Source organism: Sceloporus occidentalis, unplaced genomic scaffold (genome assembly GCF_023333645.1).
Source record: "Sceloporus occidentalis isolate IW3139 unplaced genomic scaffold, rSceOcc1.0.p SCAF_18, whole genome shotgun sequence".
NCBI lineage: Eukaryota > Metazoa > Chordata > Lepidosauria > Squamata > Phrynosomatidae > Sceloporus > Sceloporus occidentalis.
This window is the reverse complement of record NW_028316998.1, coordinates 9,112,766-9,126,827: the sequence shown is the minus strand read 5'-3', so window position 1 is coordinate 9,126,827 and position 14,062 is coordinate 9,112,766. Positions and strand designations below refer to the sequence as shown.

The following is a 14,062-nucleotide window of genomic DNA, read 5'->3' as shown; positions in this document are numbered from 1 at the left end:
CGCATGCTGTATGCTTACTGCCAACCAGCTCAGACTCAACTCAAAACGAGCAAGAACAATGGAGCACAGGGGGACAATCTGCCGTGTCTTCTAAAGGAAAGTACTTCATATACTTTGTTGGTGGGTCTGTATTGGACATTAGGGCATATGTCATGTGGATGTCATATAACAACTCTACATTCCTGAAACATTGGATAGATCCCGAAATTCTGGGACCTCTCTCCGGGGAAACCTGGAACACACGGTCACCCTAATTATACTCCATAGATCCAAATCACTTTGGGTAGTTTTACTATGCATTTAACACACCGTTAGATACTTTATACTGTCTTTGTCACAACAAATAAGCCCTTCTTTTGAGCTTCTGGTTAGTCTTTTTCTTTGTATGGAGTTAGAATTCGAATTCCCTCAAAGGACTGCAGCTCATACATGCACTACTGAAGTATGGTTGCAGCAACGCTTAGCATTGACCAAGCATGAGCGTGTTCTTATGGTTGTTTTATCAGATACACATACAGTACTGCTGATGTTGGCTCTGGGCTCCTTTTGATATGGAGTGATGGAGTAAATTGTCACTGGGACAAGGATACCATAATTAGAATCCATGGAAAACTCAAGAAAACAGGTTTATTTACCTTTGGCTTATCCTTAAAAGAAATCACAACAACATTTGCCCGAAGCCAAATTTATACATCAATTTAGAAGCACTAATTGTTTATAAAACGAGAGCGAATATTACTAGGCTAATGAGACATTTTACAATTTCCATAAACTTCTGCTGTACAAAATCGACCACATTAATTACATTTCCATATTACTCACTACACTGTCATATGCCACTGCGGCTGTGCCAGAGGAATAGACGCACATATACCCCATATGGCCGGTACGTGGGGATATAATGACACAAGCCTCTCTAATATTCTACATAATATGTTTGCATTTTTTTTTTTTTTAAATCTCCTTGCCTACAGGAAAGGCTCTTGGCATATTGAAACATATTACTGCATTCTAATGCCAACCCAAGAAATATTCACCTGCAATGAAGAGATCAAGCTGTCACCAAATGACCGCCAGAAGGTAGCGAAGAGCACTGAGAAGAACCCATTAGCACACCTCTCCTCACTCATTAAGTGCAGAACAATCATAAAAGTGAGTTATCTGTTGAATTTAAGCCATTAACCAATACCAGATGTGCAGGTCTGACAATCCAGTAACTTGTAGCCTTTATATTTACCTAGATGTTAGTAGTTTCAAAAGCTACTGTAAGGTAAGCAGCAAACAAGCAGAGCCAAAATGTTTAACCCCCCAAAACAGCATCCCGCATGCATGGTTTACTGTTCCAATACCCAAATGTAGAAGTACGGGACCAGAAACTAGATGAAAATACATGGCTTACATTAAAAAAATCCACAGTCGAGGGAGATGCAAGTGAGCGATAAAATCAGGGAGAGGGTGGATGTAAAATAATACACCCATCCTCAACATCTTCAGTGTTATTTATGGGACACTACAATTTTAGAGCAATGATAAAGCATGTGATTTAAAGCATTAATATGACACTTGTCTGACACAGGTTAAAATGGAAATATCAATGAATATTTTTACCCACTTCAGAAAGCAAGAATGTATGAAACTAAAAGTTAACTTTGCAAACCAACAATTCTTTCCCACCGACTCTGTTAGCGCAAACTGGTGCTTTCTAATTAATGCAAACAGGGAAAAGAAAAAATGTCGGTGCGCTAAGCTAGTCTCAGGCTCAAATAATACAAATGTGAAATACGAGGCCTACCAAACAGGTGTAAGCATGCTGCAAGAAACAGTGTATTGGCTGTACAATGTATACAAAAAACAAAATACTGTCTGCGCTTCTCACCCTAATAAAGTTGGCAACAAATCTATAAACATAATATAAATGAGAGGTTTTGGTTATATGAATTGGCCAAAGCATAATTAAGCTCACCCGCCACGTCAAGGCACACTCTCAATAGGGTGAGATCCTACTCTCACCTCCTACATAGTGGACACACAAAGCAGTTTATACTGCTACCAAAACCTTATTAATGTGTTGGCAGTTAATTAATGTCCTTATTAATGTGACAGTTTTTGCTTTCTAATTAATGCCAGAAGAAAAAATACAAATAATCCGCTAAAATGGCTGCACAATTGTCCTGTCTTGAAAAAGTTCCACATGTTATGGACAAGGAGGAATAAAATATTTAAGAAAATGTAAATGAAGGCATTTTTTAAATTTCAGTAACATTTAAATAGTACTATATCATTGGGACTGGCTTCCAATTGGAGCATAGTAGCTAAAGAGGATATAACGCACGCATGTAATAAGTCTACAGAAACCATATTATATGCCTGTGCCTTTGGTTAATGTATGATGGGCCTACTAAAGGCATTCAAATCTTTTATAATAATAAGAACTGTGGACATTAGTCTCTGCCTATAACATTTTAAGGTATCGTTTAAGCATTTTGTGCAGTCCTGGCTCACGGTCTGATACTTGCAGCTCGTGGAAATCGTAAATGCATTTAGAACTTCTTCATGAGTCTAGCCAACAGGCAGAGGCACAAACCCTTCCCTGCCGCAAACTTGTAATTAATTGAATCTCGTGCTTTTCCTTTAAAATGAATGAACTGAATGCCTAGTTCATCTGCAGAATAAAAACATGAGCTCTTGAATAATAACAGGTCATTCACTCACCTTGTTCTTCCACATTCGCAGGTCTTTGTCGTATAGGCAGGGCACGATGGACAGGGACCAGGGTGACACAGACTGCATGAGAAACATGTCAACATGTCAATGTCACCATATGCACAGCTATTCATTTTAATACCCAATTACATATTTAACAATCTGTCATGGCTCATGATTTAGCCTCATGTTTCAGTGTCCTTCTCAATTTAACTTTCAGTAATTAAGTGTACTTGCTTCTTTTCCTTTAAAAACCAAACCTTGCCAAGCTGAATTCCAGGTGTCCTGTCAATAAATTGGACAACCTACAAAAATGTCTTTTAAAAAGAAAGAATATTTGCTCTAGACGGCCATACAATACTCTAAAGTTTCTCTTGCTCGGTTTTCAGGCTACTTTGACATCTTTGCTGCCGGATGTAGTATTTAAGCAGTAATACAAGCTCTTAATTTACAGTAAAAGTGGGAGAACCCTTCCATATTAATACAATGAATGCAGCAGGCCCTCACTCATTCGGCAAGGTTCGTTGTTAAACCTATGGAAAACACCAGGTCCTAGAGTTTTGGTGTCAACTTCCTCACTTGACTATTCATTATGAAGGACCAACACAGGCATGTTTTAAAAAGTAGAATGTGTAACTCAATGCATGAGGAGAATGAAGAAATCTCACGGTTTTGGTCATACATTATCCAGGGCCAGCCAAGCTCTTCCTGCAGCAGGAGCTCACCTGGGTTGGACCTTTATAATGTATAGCAAAGTGAAGAAAAGAAAAAAAGCCCTTCGCTTACATGTTGCAGGTGTGAGGACAGTCCAGGGCCGCTCGCTTTTTTCCACAGAGCTCGCCACAGCTGTGAGGAATCTCATTTCTATTCCATTCAGGATTGTTCACCTTGCCTAAGGAAAATAATAAAATCAATATAACATGATGAGAAAAATGGCTTCAAGGTCACCACATCTTGGGACAGATGGGATGACGTCAATGTAAATACACCATGCCACCAGGTCTGACGTTTAGTGAAATTACTGGCACATTTCAATAAAAGCCTTCAAGTCAAGAAGGATTTTTTGTCCCTTTGAGATGATATTACTGTCTCGGGGGTTTTCCTCCCTTCTTCTGGAACAACTAATATGGATATGTTTGTGGAATAGTTGAACTTGATGAACTGTGTGTCTTTTATCAACCTTATTTACTATGTAACTAGTGCCAGACTCACCGCAAAAGCAGGTGTAGATACTGGGAACTCGAGAGGCAACATTTTGGCAGGCCGGGCAACGCCATCCACTGTTACCATCTGTAGAGAAAACATAAACCCATTAATGTTATTACAGTTTTTTCCCTAAATGCGGGTGGCTTTAGCTTCACAATACTCAAAGTTTATATATAAATACTATTCACCAGTGAGTCTTAGATGAACACTGAGATTTTATGGTCGAGAGACTGGACGCTTTTCCTACAAATATCTTAAAAATGAAGTTTCTCTGTCAAACAAAATGACGGAGTATACAGACAAGCGAGTGCACACTTCAGACACATAATGAAACAAATACTACATGCAAAAGTCCTCATCACAGCCAATTCAACTGCAGCAAGATATTAGGTTTAAGTGTCCTGGCAAAGAATTTTCAACCTTGTGTATCAGCTTTGACAAGTAAAGAGTTTCATTAACCCCTGTGGTTCAATAACGTACAATACTACTATTTATTTAATTTACAGAAAAATCGTACCAGTCCAATAATACAAACTGGATCTAGATTCAATGACCAGGCAATAACGTCACACAACACTCAGAAGTAAGCAATGCAGTAAATGGATTTATATGTTATATTGTGCATATATCATATAAACAACATTGCATGTGCTAATTTCAAGTCTTCACTGCGGAGATACTAAATATCGAAGGAAAACGTATAACTGTTATTGTAGCCACAGCAGGAGCTCATTATAGCAAATGAAAGGACAGTGTAAAAAAAAACCCACAAAAAAACTATTACGCAATAGGGATTGTGTGTCACTTTAACTGAATTTCTATAATTTACATATTTTTTACTGCCAGTCTGAATATCTTTTTTTTTTGTTTTTTTTTTTTATTAAAGAGAACATTTTAAAACATACACAGCAGTGTATGCGCTAATTGGCTTGTTAAAAGAGTAGAATATAGAACACTGAGCAGGAACATCACTTTAAATCTTTTGGGTGCCCACCACAATCCATATTTTAACTAATTCTGTAATTAAAGTGTTAAATGCAAAGTTCTCTATATGAAAGAATTAAATGGCATACTATGAAATAATTAAATGGCATACTATGTAAAAATAAAACCAAAATAGTTTAGTGATATGGAGTGCCCTGATAAGGATTTCTGGCGCAGAGTTAAATTACCCCGTTACCCTTCTTTAGAGGGAGCAGTCAGTCAGCAACCATATATTTTCTATCGCTTTTCACAAGCAGTGACGTGCGTAGACAGGTTGAGCCCTAAATGCCTTCGATGACTCCAGCAGCCTCAGAGTGTACAAGCACAGTGAAGTTGGTGAGCAGTACAAATATATTCAATAAAAATAGTGACTCACTCTGTGAATCAATGGCGATAACAGGTTTTGCCATTCTTTCAACGTACGTTACCCATCTCTCTGCGAGCGTGGTGTACACCCGACACATCCGAGTTACAGCTTTATCCGCATTGCCAAAAAACCTAAATAGCCACAAATTCTCATTCATTTGACATTGTGCCCATTTAATGGATAGACTGACTTTGTGAGTTATTTCCAAAAGAGGAGGGAGGGCGGTTTTCCCAATCTTGGATAAACAGCAGCAGATTTCACAACAGATTTTCTGTACTTAACTGCCGGAAATCTAGTATCTTTCAATTCCTTCATTAAAGACATTATCATTGTCAGGGCTGTAACATACCCAGTCTATAATGTAATCCTTTACACAGGGGTTGGCTAAATACAGCATTGTTAGCAAACTGTTCACTTAGCACAGGGGTCAGGAAATTTGGTTGGGATTTAGGAGCCAAAAATGTTTTCAATGATACTTATTAACACACATGCCACCATACGTACTCACACACATACATACATAGTAATATACTAACACACACACTGTAACATACTTACACACAAATACATGTAAATACTAACACATATTAACACCCACATTAAGATACTTACACCCACAGAAATTGGATGTAATGGTAATTTGGGAACAATTAACATACCCAAACAGTAACATTAACACATACACTCTAACATATTTACATACGCACAGTAACATACATACACACAAACCTTTGTTGGCTCAGGATGGTCTTACCCCGCGCCTAAACACAGTGCACTAAGGGACCGCAATATGCCCGCTAAAGGTAGGGGGGGGCTCAGCGTTTGTCATTTTGGCTCCTACCTGGCGCATGAGGGTTTGTCAGGTCCTGACTTAGCATCAGGACGGATGATTCTTAAACCGTGGCACGTATCTGTGTCACAATCACGTCCATACAGACTTGTGACAGTAACTAGTGGTTTCCATTCTGAGTTTTTTTAACAGGAGTCCCCTCCAGCGAGCCCGCTGTCCAGTCTGTATCTTTGCTTGAAAAATACAGTTTATCTACGTATCATCATCACTATCACCACCTCAGGCCTAAACAATAAACAGCTCATATAACAGTGTCACATACGCTTAAGTGTTATGCAGGAAGGCTCTTACCTTACTTACTCTGCAGGAGATACTGTTTATATACATATACATATATACATATATATATACACACACACACACACACACACATAAACGTGCATAAGGACAAGGCCCTAATTTACGCAAGATCTAGAACCAGCACTCACACAGATCTTGAGACTGAATTCTCTCGTGAGTCACTGCTTGGTCATCGCATAGCCACTTCTTTTAGGTAAAGCAGCTCAGGTCCCAAGAATTCAACAGTCTCTCCTGTCCAGCATCCCCAACAGATGCAGTGAAGTTTCTGATGCCATTTCTTACTTACCTGGATTATGAAATAATTTAAAGTATTCAGACAACGGCTGACTGACTGTTGGATTCTGAGGCAGGAATAAGCAAAGAGGTTTTCCACCTATTCCTCTCCTCCTACCCAGAGAGCACTAGCGGAGACGAAGATGATAAGAAATAGTGTACACTTTAACACGATATTTAAAGCAGCTTCCTGCTCCTAGCTACTCCACGACCAGGCATGCTGGGAAAAGATCTACTTTGCCAGTGGTTGAATGATGTGGCCTGACTGGCTCATCTTACAGCACATAATGTGGTCGGTAATTCACTCTGCACCATAAGGATGGTGAAACAGTAGGCTGGGGTACATGGCACTTATATATAAAACAGAGTGCAGAATGAAGTGATGAAAACTTGAATGAATAAAATGAGTGAATGAAAGAAAAAAAAAACAGCTCTATTAGGAGATGAGCAAGATAGCAAGCTGAACGAGACTTTAAAAGTAGAATAAAACTGGATTCTGGAGCTCTATTCAATGTTCCTCTGTCTCTGACAATCAACGAGGCATTTCTCAGAAAAGTTGCCATAACAACAAGATTTTAAGAAAGATCAAAACACAAGAGGCATGTCACCGCTTTGTTGCTCATACCTCCGATTAATAAACCTTACAACACCATAGCCTAAGCATGTTAAGGGCACAAAGAAAAAGCACACACACCAGTCAGCATTGATAAGGTAGCGCATAACTTGCCTTCTGCTTGTGATGCTGGCGATCGAGCCCACTTCTTGATGCAGTTGAGGTGAAAAACATGGAAACAGCTTTGACAGCTCCAGACCGGGGCCATGACTCTCACCACCTCGCAGCACACCATGCACTCATACTTCTCAGCAGTCAGCTGCTCGATCAGAGACCCTGCAAAGCCAAGATAAACAGATTCATCAGCTCCATGTGTACAAAACTATCGGCTGTTGGAGGCAGAGAAAAAGACACAAAAACTATTGGACGCACCAAAATATGGAGAACCCAAAAGTGGAGGCAAGTATCACATTTTATCTATGTTGCTTTTCTCCTTAAGGGGACACTCCAGTCATCATACACCCTTTAATGCATATGATACCTGCATGGTATCATATGCATTAAAGGGTTTATGATACTTGCATGGTATTCCATGTAGTCCATTTTCCGACTGAATGCTTCTCCCTGCCCATGATTTGCTCGCTTCCAGCTCAGACGAGTTGTGTGTGCAGAACCCTCAGGATTCTCTGTTTATACCTCAGTGCACATGTCTAAAGGTCTACCATTGAAATCATTGGGAGCACTTTTCTGCCATTGATTGACAGCTTATTTAACAGACTAAAAGCCTTAGAATACCTTGGAATATGTTTAGGGTTTTCTTTTTTAATTTTTATTTTAAACACTGAGTTGTACCCTTTAAAGTGGCATTCCAGCCATCTTTGACATTGTTAAAGATAATATACGCTAACGTCAACAGGTGAATTTTTTTTTTTTTTTTTTTTATAGAGAAACAAACTATCGGCAGATGACACGACTTACCTGTGTGAGTTTCCTTGTTCTTTGGTATATCATGCTTTTTCCACTTTCTGCCAAAGCCGGGCTGCATAGATGTCTTGGGAGGACGATCCTGAGGGGGAGGTTTTCTCCCTGAATGTTTATCCCCATCAGTTGCCCAATGGGGGCCACGTGCCTTTGGCTCTTGATAGGCATTAGAGAGGACAGGTTGTTGCCCCCTCTCGACTTTTCTGTCTTTAGCTGCCGATTGACTTTTGTCATGTCTCAATACCTTGCTTCTGTGAGGCTCATTCGGTTTACATGGTTGAACAACCTCTTGGGGTTTTTTCCAGTCCAAGGAGTCATGTAGAGTGTTCTTCACAGGACGTGGTTGCCTCGGCTTGTCTTCACATGCTCCATCCCCATCATATCGTTCAAGTCTGGTTTTGAAATGCTCTTCCTTTGGTGGTATTGATTTTGCCATATTCCGTGGGGGTATGTTCTCAAACATGTCTTCCACTTTTTGCTTGGGAACTACTCGTTTGTCTCGGTCATACGAATGCTTTGTTCTATCTCTTGGACCTCTAAGAGACCCTCCTGACACATGGGTCAATCTCTTTGGTTTAGCTCCTCTGTTATCAGCGTTGCCCACCTCCTTCTCACTTTCTGATGAGCACAAGTCACTGGGCTCTCTTGTTCGTATACGCCAGTCACCAAGCGGTGTGGTTCCAGCAAAAGCTGGCCTTGCTGATGTGTCTGAGAGAGGTTGCCTGGGATGGTTTCTAGTGTGAGACCTTTCACTTCTTGACCTATGCCACCTCTGATTCTGAAAGCTGTGATTCTTCACAGGTTTGTTTGCACCAGAGGTGTCTGGGGAGCCCTGCTGGCTTTGTTCATTGCTACTTTTCACAGTGTTGTTAAACGGCATTTTCTGTGAAAGGCTCTCATGGTTCTTCTCTCTGGGAGGTTGCTGGTGAGAAGGGGGCATGTTATTGTTCCTGCTCCAACCTCTGTTACTTTCCGGTCTCCCATGACTTCTCCAACTGGGCTGGTGACTTAATCTTTCTCTGGGAATAAAGTCAGCTGCATCAGGATTGTACTTTGATGGCCCTACATAACAGAAAAATGTGATTAAATTAGCATTAGTTGATTTTAAATTGCATATTCATTATAGGAGAACATTCACTTAACATAAAGTATTTGTGTGTTGAAGCGTGACTATAGCCATATGCCTACCCATTTTCAGAAGTCAGCTATACAGAATGTTCTTTACAGTGCCATATTGGGAATGACAGACTGATACGTTCCTGTTATGCTTTTTAATCATCAGTTTAAGAGAATAAAAGGAAAACTTTATCAATTAACGTGGTAAACAAATCAACCCCCTATGACTTACAGAAGCAAAAAAAAAAAAAAAGTGTTTTGGCAACACAGCTTACATCATTCTTTAGATCACTATGTGAACTTGAAGACTTTCCAAAAAGAATGCATGATTTCATACATTGTTGGATGGGATAGGTGAACATTAACAAGTACCTATTTCAGCCAGATATTGCTTGGCTGTGAGCCAAAGTAAGTTTAGAGCCTAGCAACTCCTCTGCCAAACATAATAAGAATCCTAAGATTTAGCATTCTTGATACGGAAATGAACAAATCCACAGAACCATGGCTCCAAACAAATTAAATACAGGCTCTTGCTTCTTACTCTTGTCAATAGATAAATAGATCTCTGTAGGTCTTACTTATGGCTGAATCAGATAAAACCAAACTCAGACATTGTTTTCAAGCATACCAAGCCTGTTTTTTGTCTTCATCATGGTGGTTACCATTACCACAGAGAAAATGTGAATTTATATTAAGGGTGAGTTGACTATATTTGTTTCTATTTGTAATATTAATAAGCGGTCAAAATGTTCCATTTCATTTTAGACTAACCCAAGACCAACTGAAATTAGGGTAAACTCATTTGTACCGTAGATCTGGTTATATTTTGGGGTATAGTCTTCCTTAGTGACCAAATCTCAAGATTTTGCATGTACCTGAGCTCACTGGGGGGGGGGGGGGGGGGGTTACAGTGCTTTACAGATGCAGAATTAAATACAAGGAAAGGGAGTTTAACAGAATAGCAGGCACCTATAAGCCTTATACGCTTCAATTATTCAGTGAAGGCAATATTAGATCATTGGGTAAAGGAAAGCGTTTTTTATTGGAAATAGACAGTGGTGAAATATCTCTATCAACAATGTCAAATGACAAAATGGGTTCCATTGTGAGGGCATAGCTGAATCACTATACCGGTTATTTGGGTATGGCCACTCAATATTCTTAACTTTACAGGGAGGCCAAGGAGTATCAGGTCCTGAGATTAGAAGGTTAAATAAATAAAAAGAAGGGTTCTTCTGGATGTGGATGAATTCAGTCATTATAGCTGCTAGAGGGTATCTGTGGGTTGCTGTAGGGGAAGGCGGGAGTTCTTGAGGATCCTATGTCTCTTTTAGTTCCTACTAGACGACTGACAAAAGACAGTATAACAACATGAATAAATTAATATTGTTTGTAACCATGATTGATTATATTTGTTAAGTGTCCTCTTTACGTCATTGTACCTTCTGTTTTTGTGTCGTACACCGGAAAATGTACATCATTATAGGAAGGTTGTAAGGAGCAGGAGAACATTATTAAGAGCCGTACACTTTGTAAAAAGAAATATAAAATGATTATTATTAATCATAATAATATGAAAGCGCACAGCTTATTATAGAAACATTGACATTGCCATAAACACCTACTAGTTAGCACGTTATATTTTTGTATGTTCCCCAGTATAATGGTTATCAGCCTAACATTTGTAACCAACAGTTATTGTGAAAGCACAAATATTCCTTGGATACCAAATCATGTAGAAAGCTCCAAAATATGGCTGTAGAAGAGTTTGGAACAGATACAATAAAAACCTATAAAAAGGTCCATACAAGATACGATCTAGGGGAAGCAAAGGCATTATGATAAATGTTCATGTTGCTCTAAAATAATTACAGCTTTGTGCTCAGCTAAGGTAAGTAAATTGCTGAAAGTGATGGCCTAATGGTGACTTCCAGCCAAGCAAATTATGTGGTGATGCAAGTATTTGTGTCAGCTTTAGCTTCAATACCATCTGGATTCACACTATATATTTTTTCCTTTGGTGGCCCGTTGCATACTGGGAGTCAGTTTAGTGAATAGAGTTAAAAGGGGTATAATCAACCCTAAGAAACAGTTACAAGGAGCGCCAATATCAAATATTCAGATTCTCCCACTTGGACCGGTGTAAATACAAAGCCCTTACAATTTTTTTTCTGGATGGGTCTGGAGGTATTACTGTCCTACTTTTATTGTATGTGTAAAGTATTTCCTTGAAATACAAGATTCTAGGAAATATGTCATTCAAATAGTGATATTATTGGTATGTGTTGAGAAAAACTAAAAAGGCAAAGAATGCATTCAAGTTTCAGCCAACATAAACCCTGTTTCTTAGTCTAGCAAATGGTCCTGTGATACAGAAGTACCAAGATGACTGCACAGAAAACACGTAGATAATACACAACATTCAAGGTGATTTACTGCATAAAGTCCTTGATTGTGAGGGAAAAAGAAAAAAGAAAAAAAAAAGGTTCTGGCAGAAGCCCAAAAATCAGAGGAACCAATGGAGCAAGTACCTTCCTGACTCCCCTCACAGTCCTTCCCTGGGAATATTGGTGTTATTCATGAAGGTTAAGTGGAATTCATTATTTTTTATTTTTTTTTTACAAAATTGTCATGTGGATCTCTTCTTGAGAATATCGAGTACTGTCTGCTAATATCTCTGGGACTCGCAGCATCTACAGGTCATTCTAAGACAAGCATATAATCAGCTGTTGTAACAAGAATATGTAATTGTAAACGCTGATAAGCTAGGGTTAAACTGGTAGGTCATTTAGTAGTTCCTACAGTACTTGGCATAGGGACAGACAAATTTGGTTTAGATATAAAAGCCAGCCATAAAATGTAGGAGCCAGCTTTTATCCCAAATCACATTTTTATTTTCATATATTTACAGTTTTGGTCATAGCTCCCCTCCCTCTTCTAAGGTGATGCTCCACCACTACATGTTCCATTAATATATTTCATCACACTGTTATACACACGCACACACTATCCAACGACATACACTAACATGTACACACACTCTGGCACTATACATATATAAAATATACACACACTAACACATATACATATACTCACACACAGACTCTGGCTTTATACACACACCCACACAGTGACAGTAACAGTACAACACACACAAAGACTCAAGCACTCTCTCACACACACACCGGCTATGGTACTATACATAAACACACACTGACACAATAGTACACACACACACTCCAGAATTATACACACTGACTCAATTGCGTGAGCACACACTCATACACTAACCCTCTCCTCCTAACATCCTCTTGAGGTCACATCACTCGGAAGCCTGGGTGTCCTGCGTCTGTGTCATCCTCTGGCCGGGCTTGATACACCAGTACCAGGTATTACTCCCAGGCACCGCAAAGTTATTTCTAGTCGTCATGGCGACCCTCTGCCCAAGATTTGTAGATGCTTGACTTAGCACAGTTGACTAAATATCAAAATGCTGCATGTCATTTGTGGCCTGGCATTTATATACACTCACACTACATTACTGGAAAAGGGCTTCCTGATGGATCAAAATAAAAACAGGATTGCAGGATACTCATAATAAAAATAAATCTTGCAACCATCTTTACAATAGCAAATAACAGAAAAACCCCGCACAAAAGATAACACCAGCTAGTAAACGCTACATAATTAAGGGGGCACCTAGTTTGTACAAACAGACATTGCAACATAGTAACAAGCTTGTTTGTACAGTTAGACAAAAAATGTCCCTTTAATCTATTACACAAAAATATAGTTCCCACAGTCACTATGAGTAAAGCATCATAGAACTAGCTTCTCATAAGTAAGGTCCAATTGCGGAGATCGTGGAAGTGCGCTGGAGAAAGGTGGGAATGCATAAAGTGATGCACAGAATAAAAGGAATACCATGTCTACGACGATATCATCAGATCCATTACTTTAGGGTACTAAACGATGATCCATCATCCTCTGTGTACTCTTATTCGTCATGGGACACCTTGGGGATCCCCGAGCCATGCTGTGTCATCATACATGTAGTTTTATTCCATTATTAATGGGTAGCTCACTGCCGGAACATATGTAACAGCACGAACATGGATGACCTTTGATTTGCCTCATTTAGCTTTCCTTTAGAAGTGACTTCTTAAACCACCAAGCTGGTTAACAGCATGTGATCAAAGCAAAGCCCTAATACAAACCGCCTGGCTGGCTGTGCTAGTCCTGCTGCCATGGCGGTGACACAGGACTGACAATAGTCAAAGTAAGACAAGACCCTCTTTGCACTGAGGGTTGGAACTACAAATCGGTGTCTATTATAAACCGCACATAACATACGATGAATGACCAGGAAGTATTAGCTGCTTTATCAGGTCAGCTGACACCTGTCACTTGCACTACAGGAGAGTCACTGAAGGTATCTGACGCCATTATCTGCACAGCGCACATGTCATGCCTCCTATACCGAAGCTACAAGTCAACGCTTGCTCTGTGCTGCGGACATAAAACCCCCGTCCTTTACCTGATGGCTGAGCCTCCGCCATGCCTTTTGGTCCGAGTGTCCCGTTTGCTGGATCGTCGTGTGCTCTTCAGGGGCAACAGAGACCACGTGACTACAGTTCCCCGGGGTAACGTTCCGACAACGGGCACTCAGCGTCTGATACTAAGGTTCCTGCCTGGGATTGACGTCACCCAGAGCTGCGGTCTGTATCAC

The 14,062-nt window shown here is 39.8% G+C and overlaps 1 protein-coding gene across 1 annotated transcript in view; it reads right to left on the bottom strand.

Moving 5' to 3' along the window:
* LOC149302583 (transcriptional repressor NF-X1-like) overlaps window positions 1-9,157 on the bottom strand; it is a 28,672-nt gene extending 19,515 nt beyond the window's left edge. The window contains exons 1-5 of the mRNA XM_089482291.1: window positions 8,215-9,157; window positions 7,411-7,572; window positions 3,916-3,993; window positions 3,490-3,595; window positions 2,713-2,784 (exon numbers count right to left, since the gene is read on the bottom strand). Of these exons, the coding sequence (XP_089338417.1) occupies window positions 2,713-2,784; window positions 3,490-3,595; window positions 3,916-3,993; window positions 7,411-7,572; window positions 8,215-9,157 (1,361 nt within the window). The remainder of the gene's footprint in view (window positions 1-2,712; window positions 2,785-3,489; window positions 3,596-3,915; window positions 3,994-7,410; window positions 7,573-8,214) is intronic.
* Between the last annotated feature and the right edge of the window lie 4,905 nt (window positions 9,158-14,062).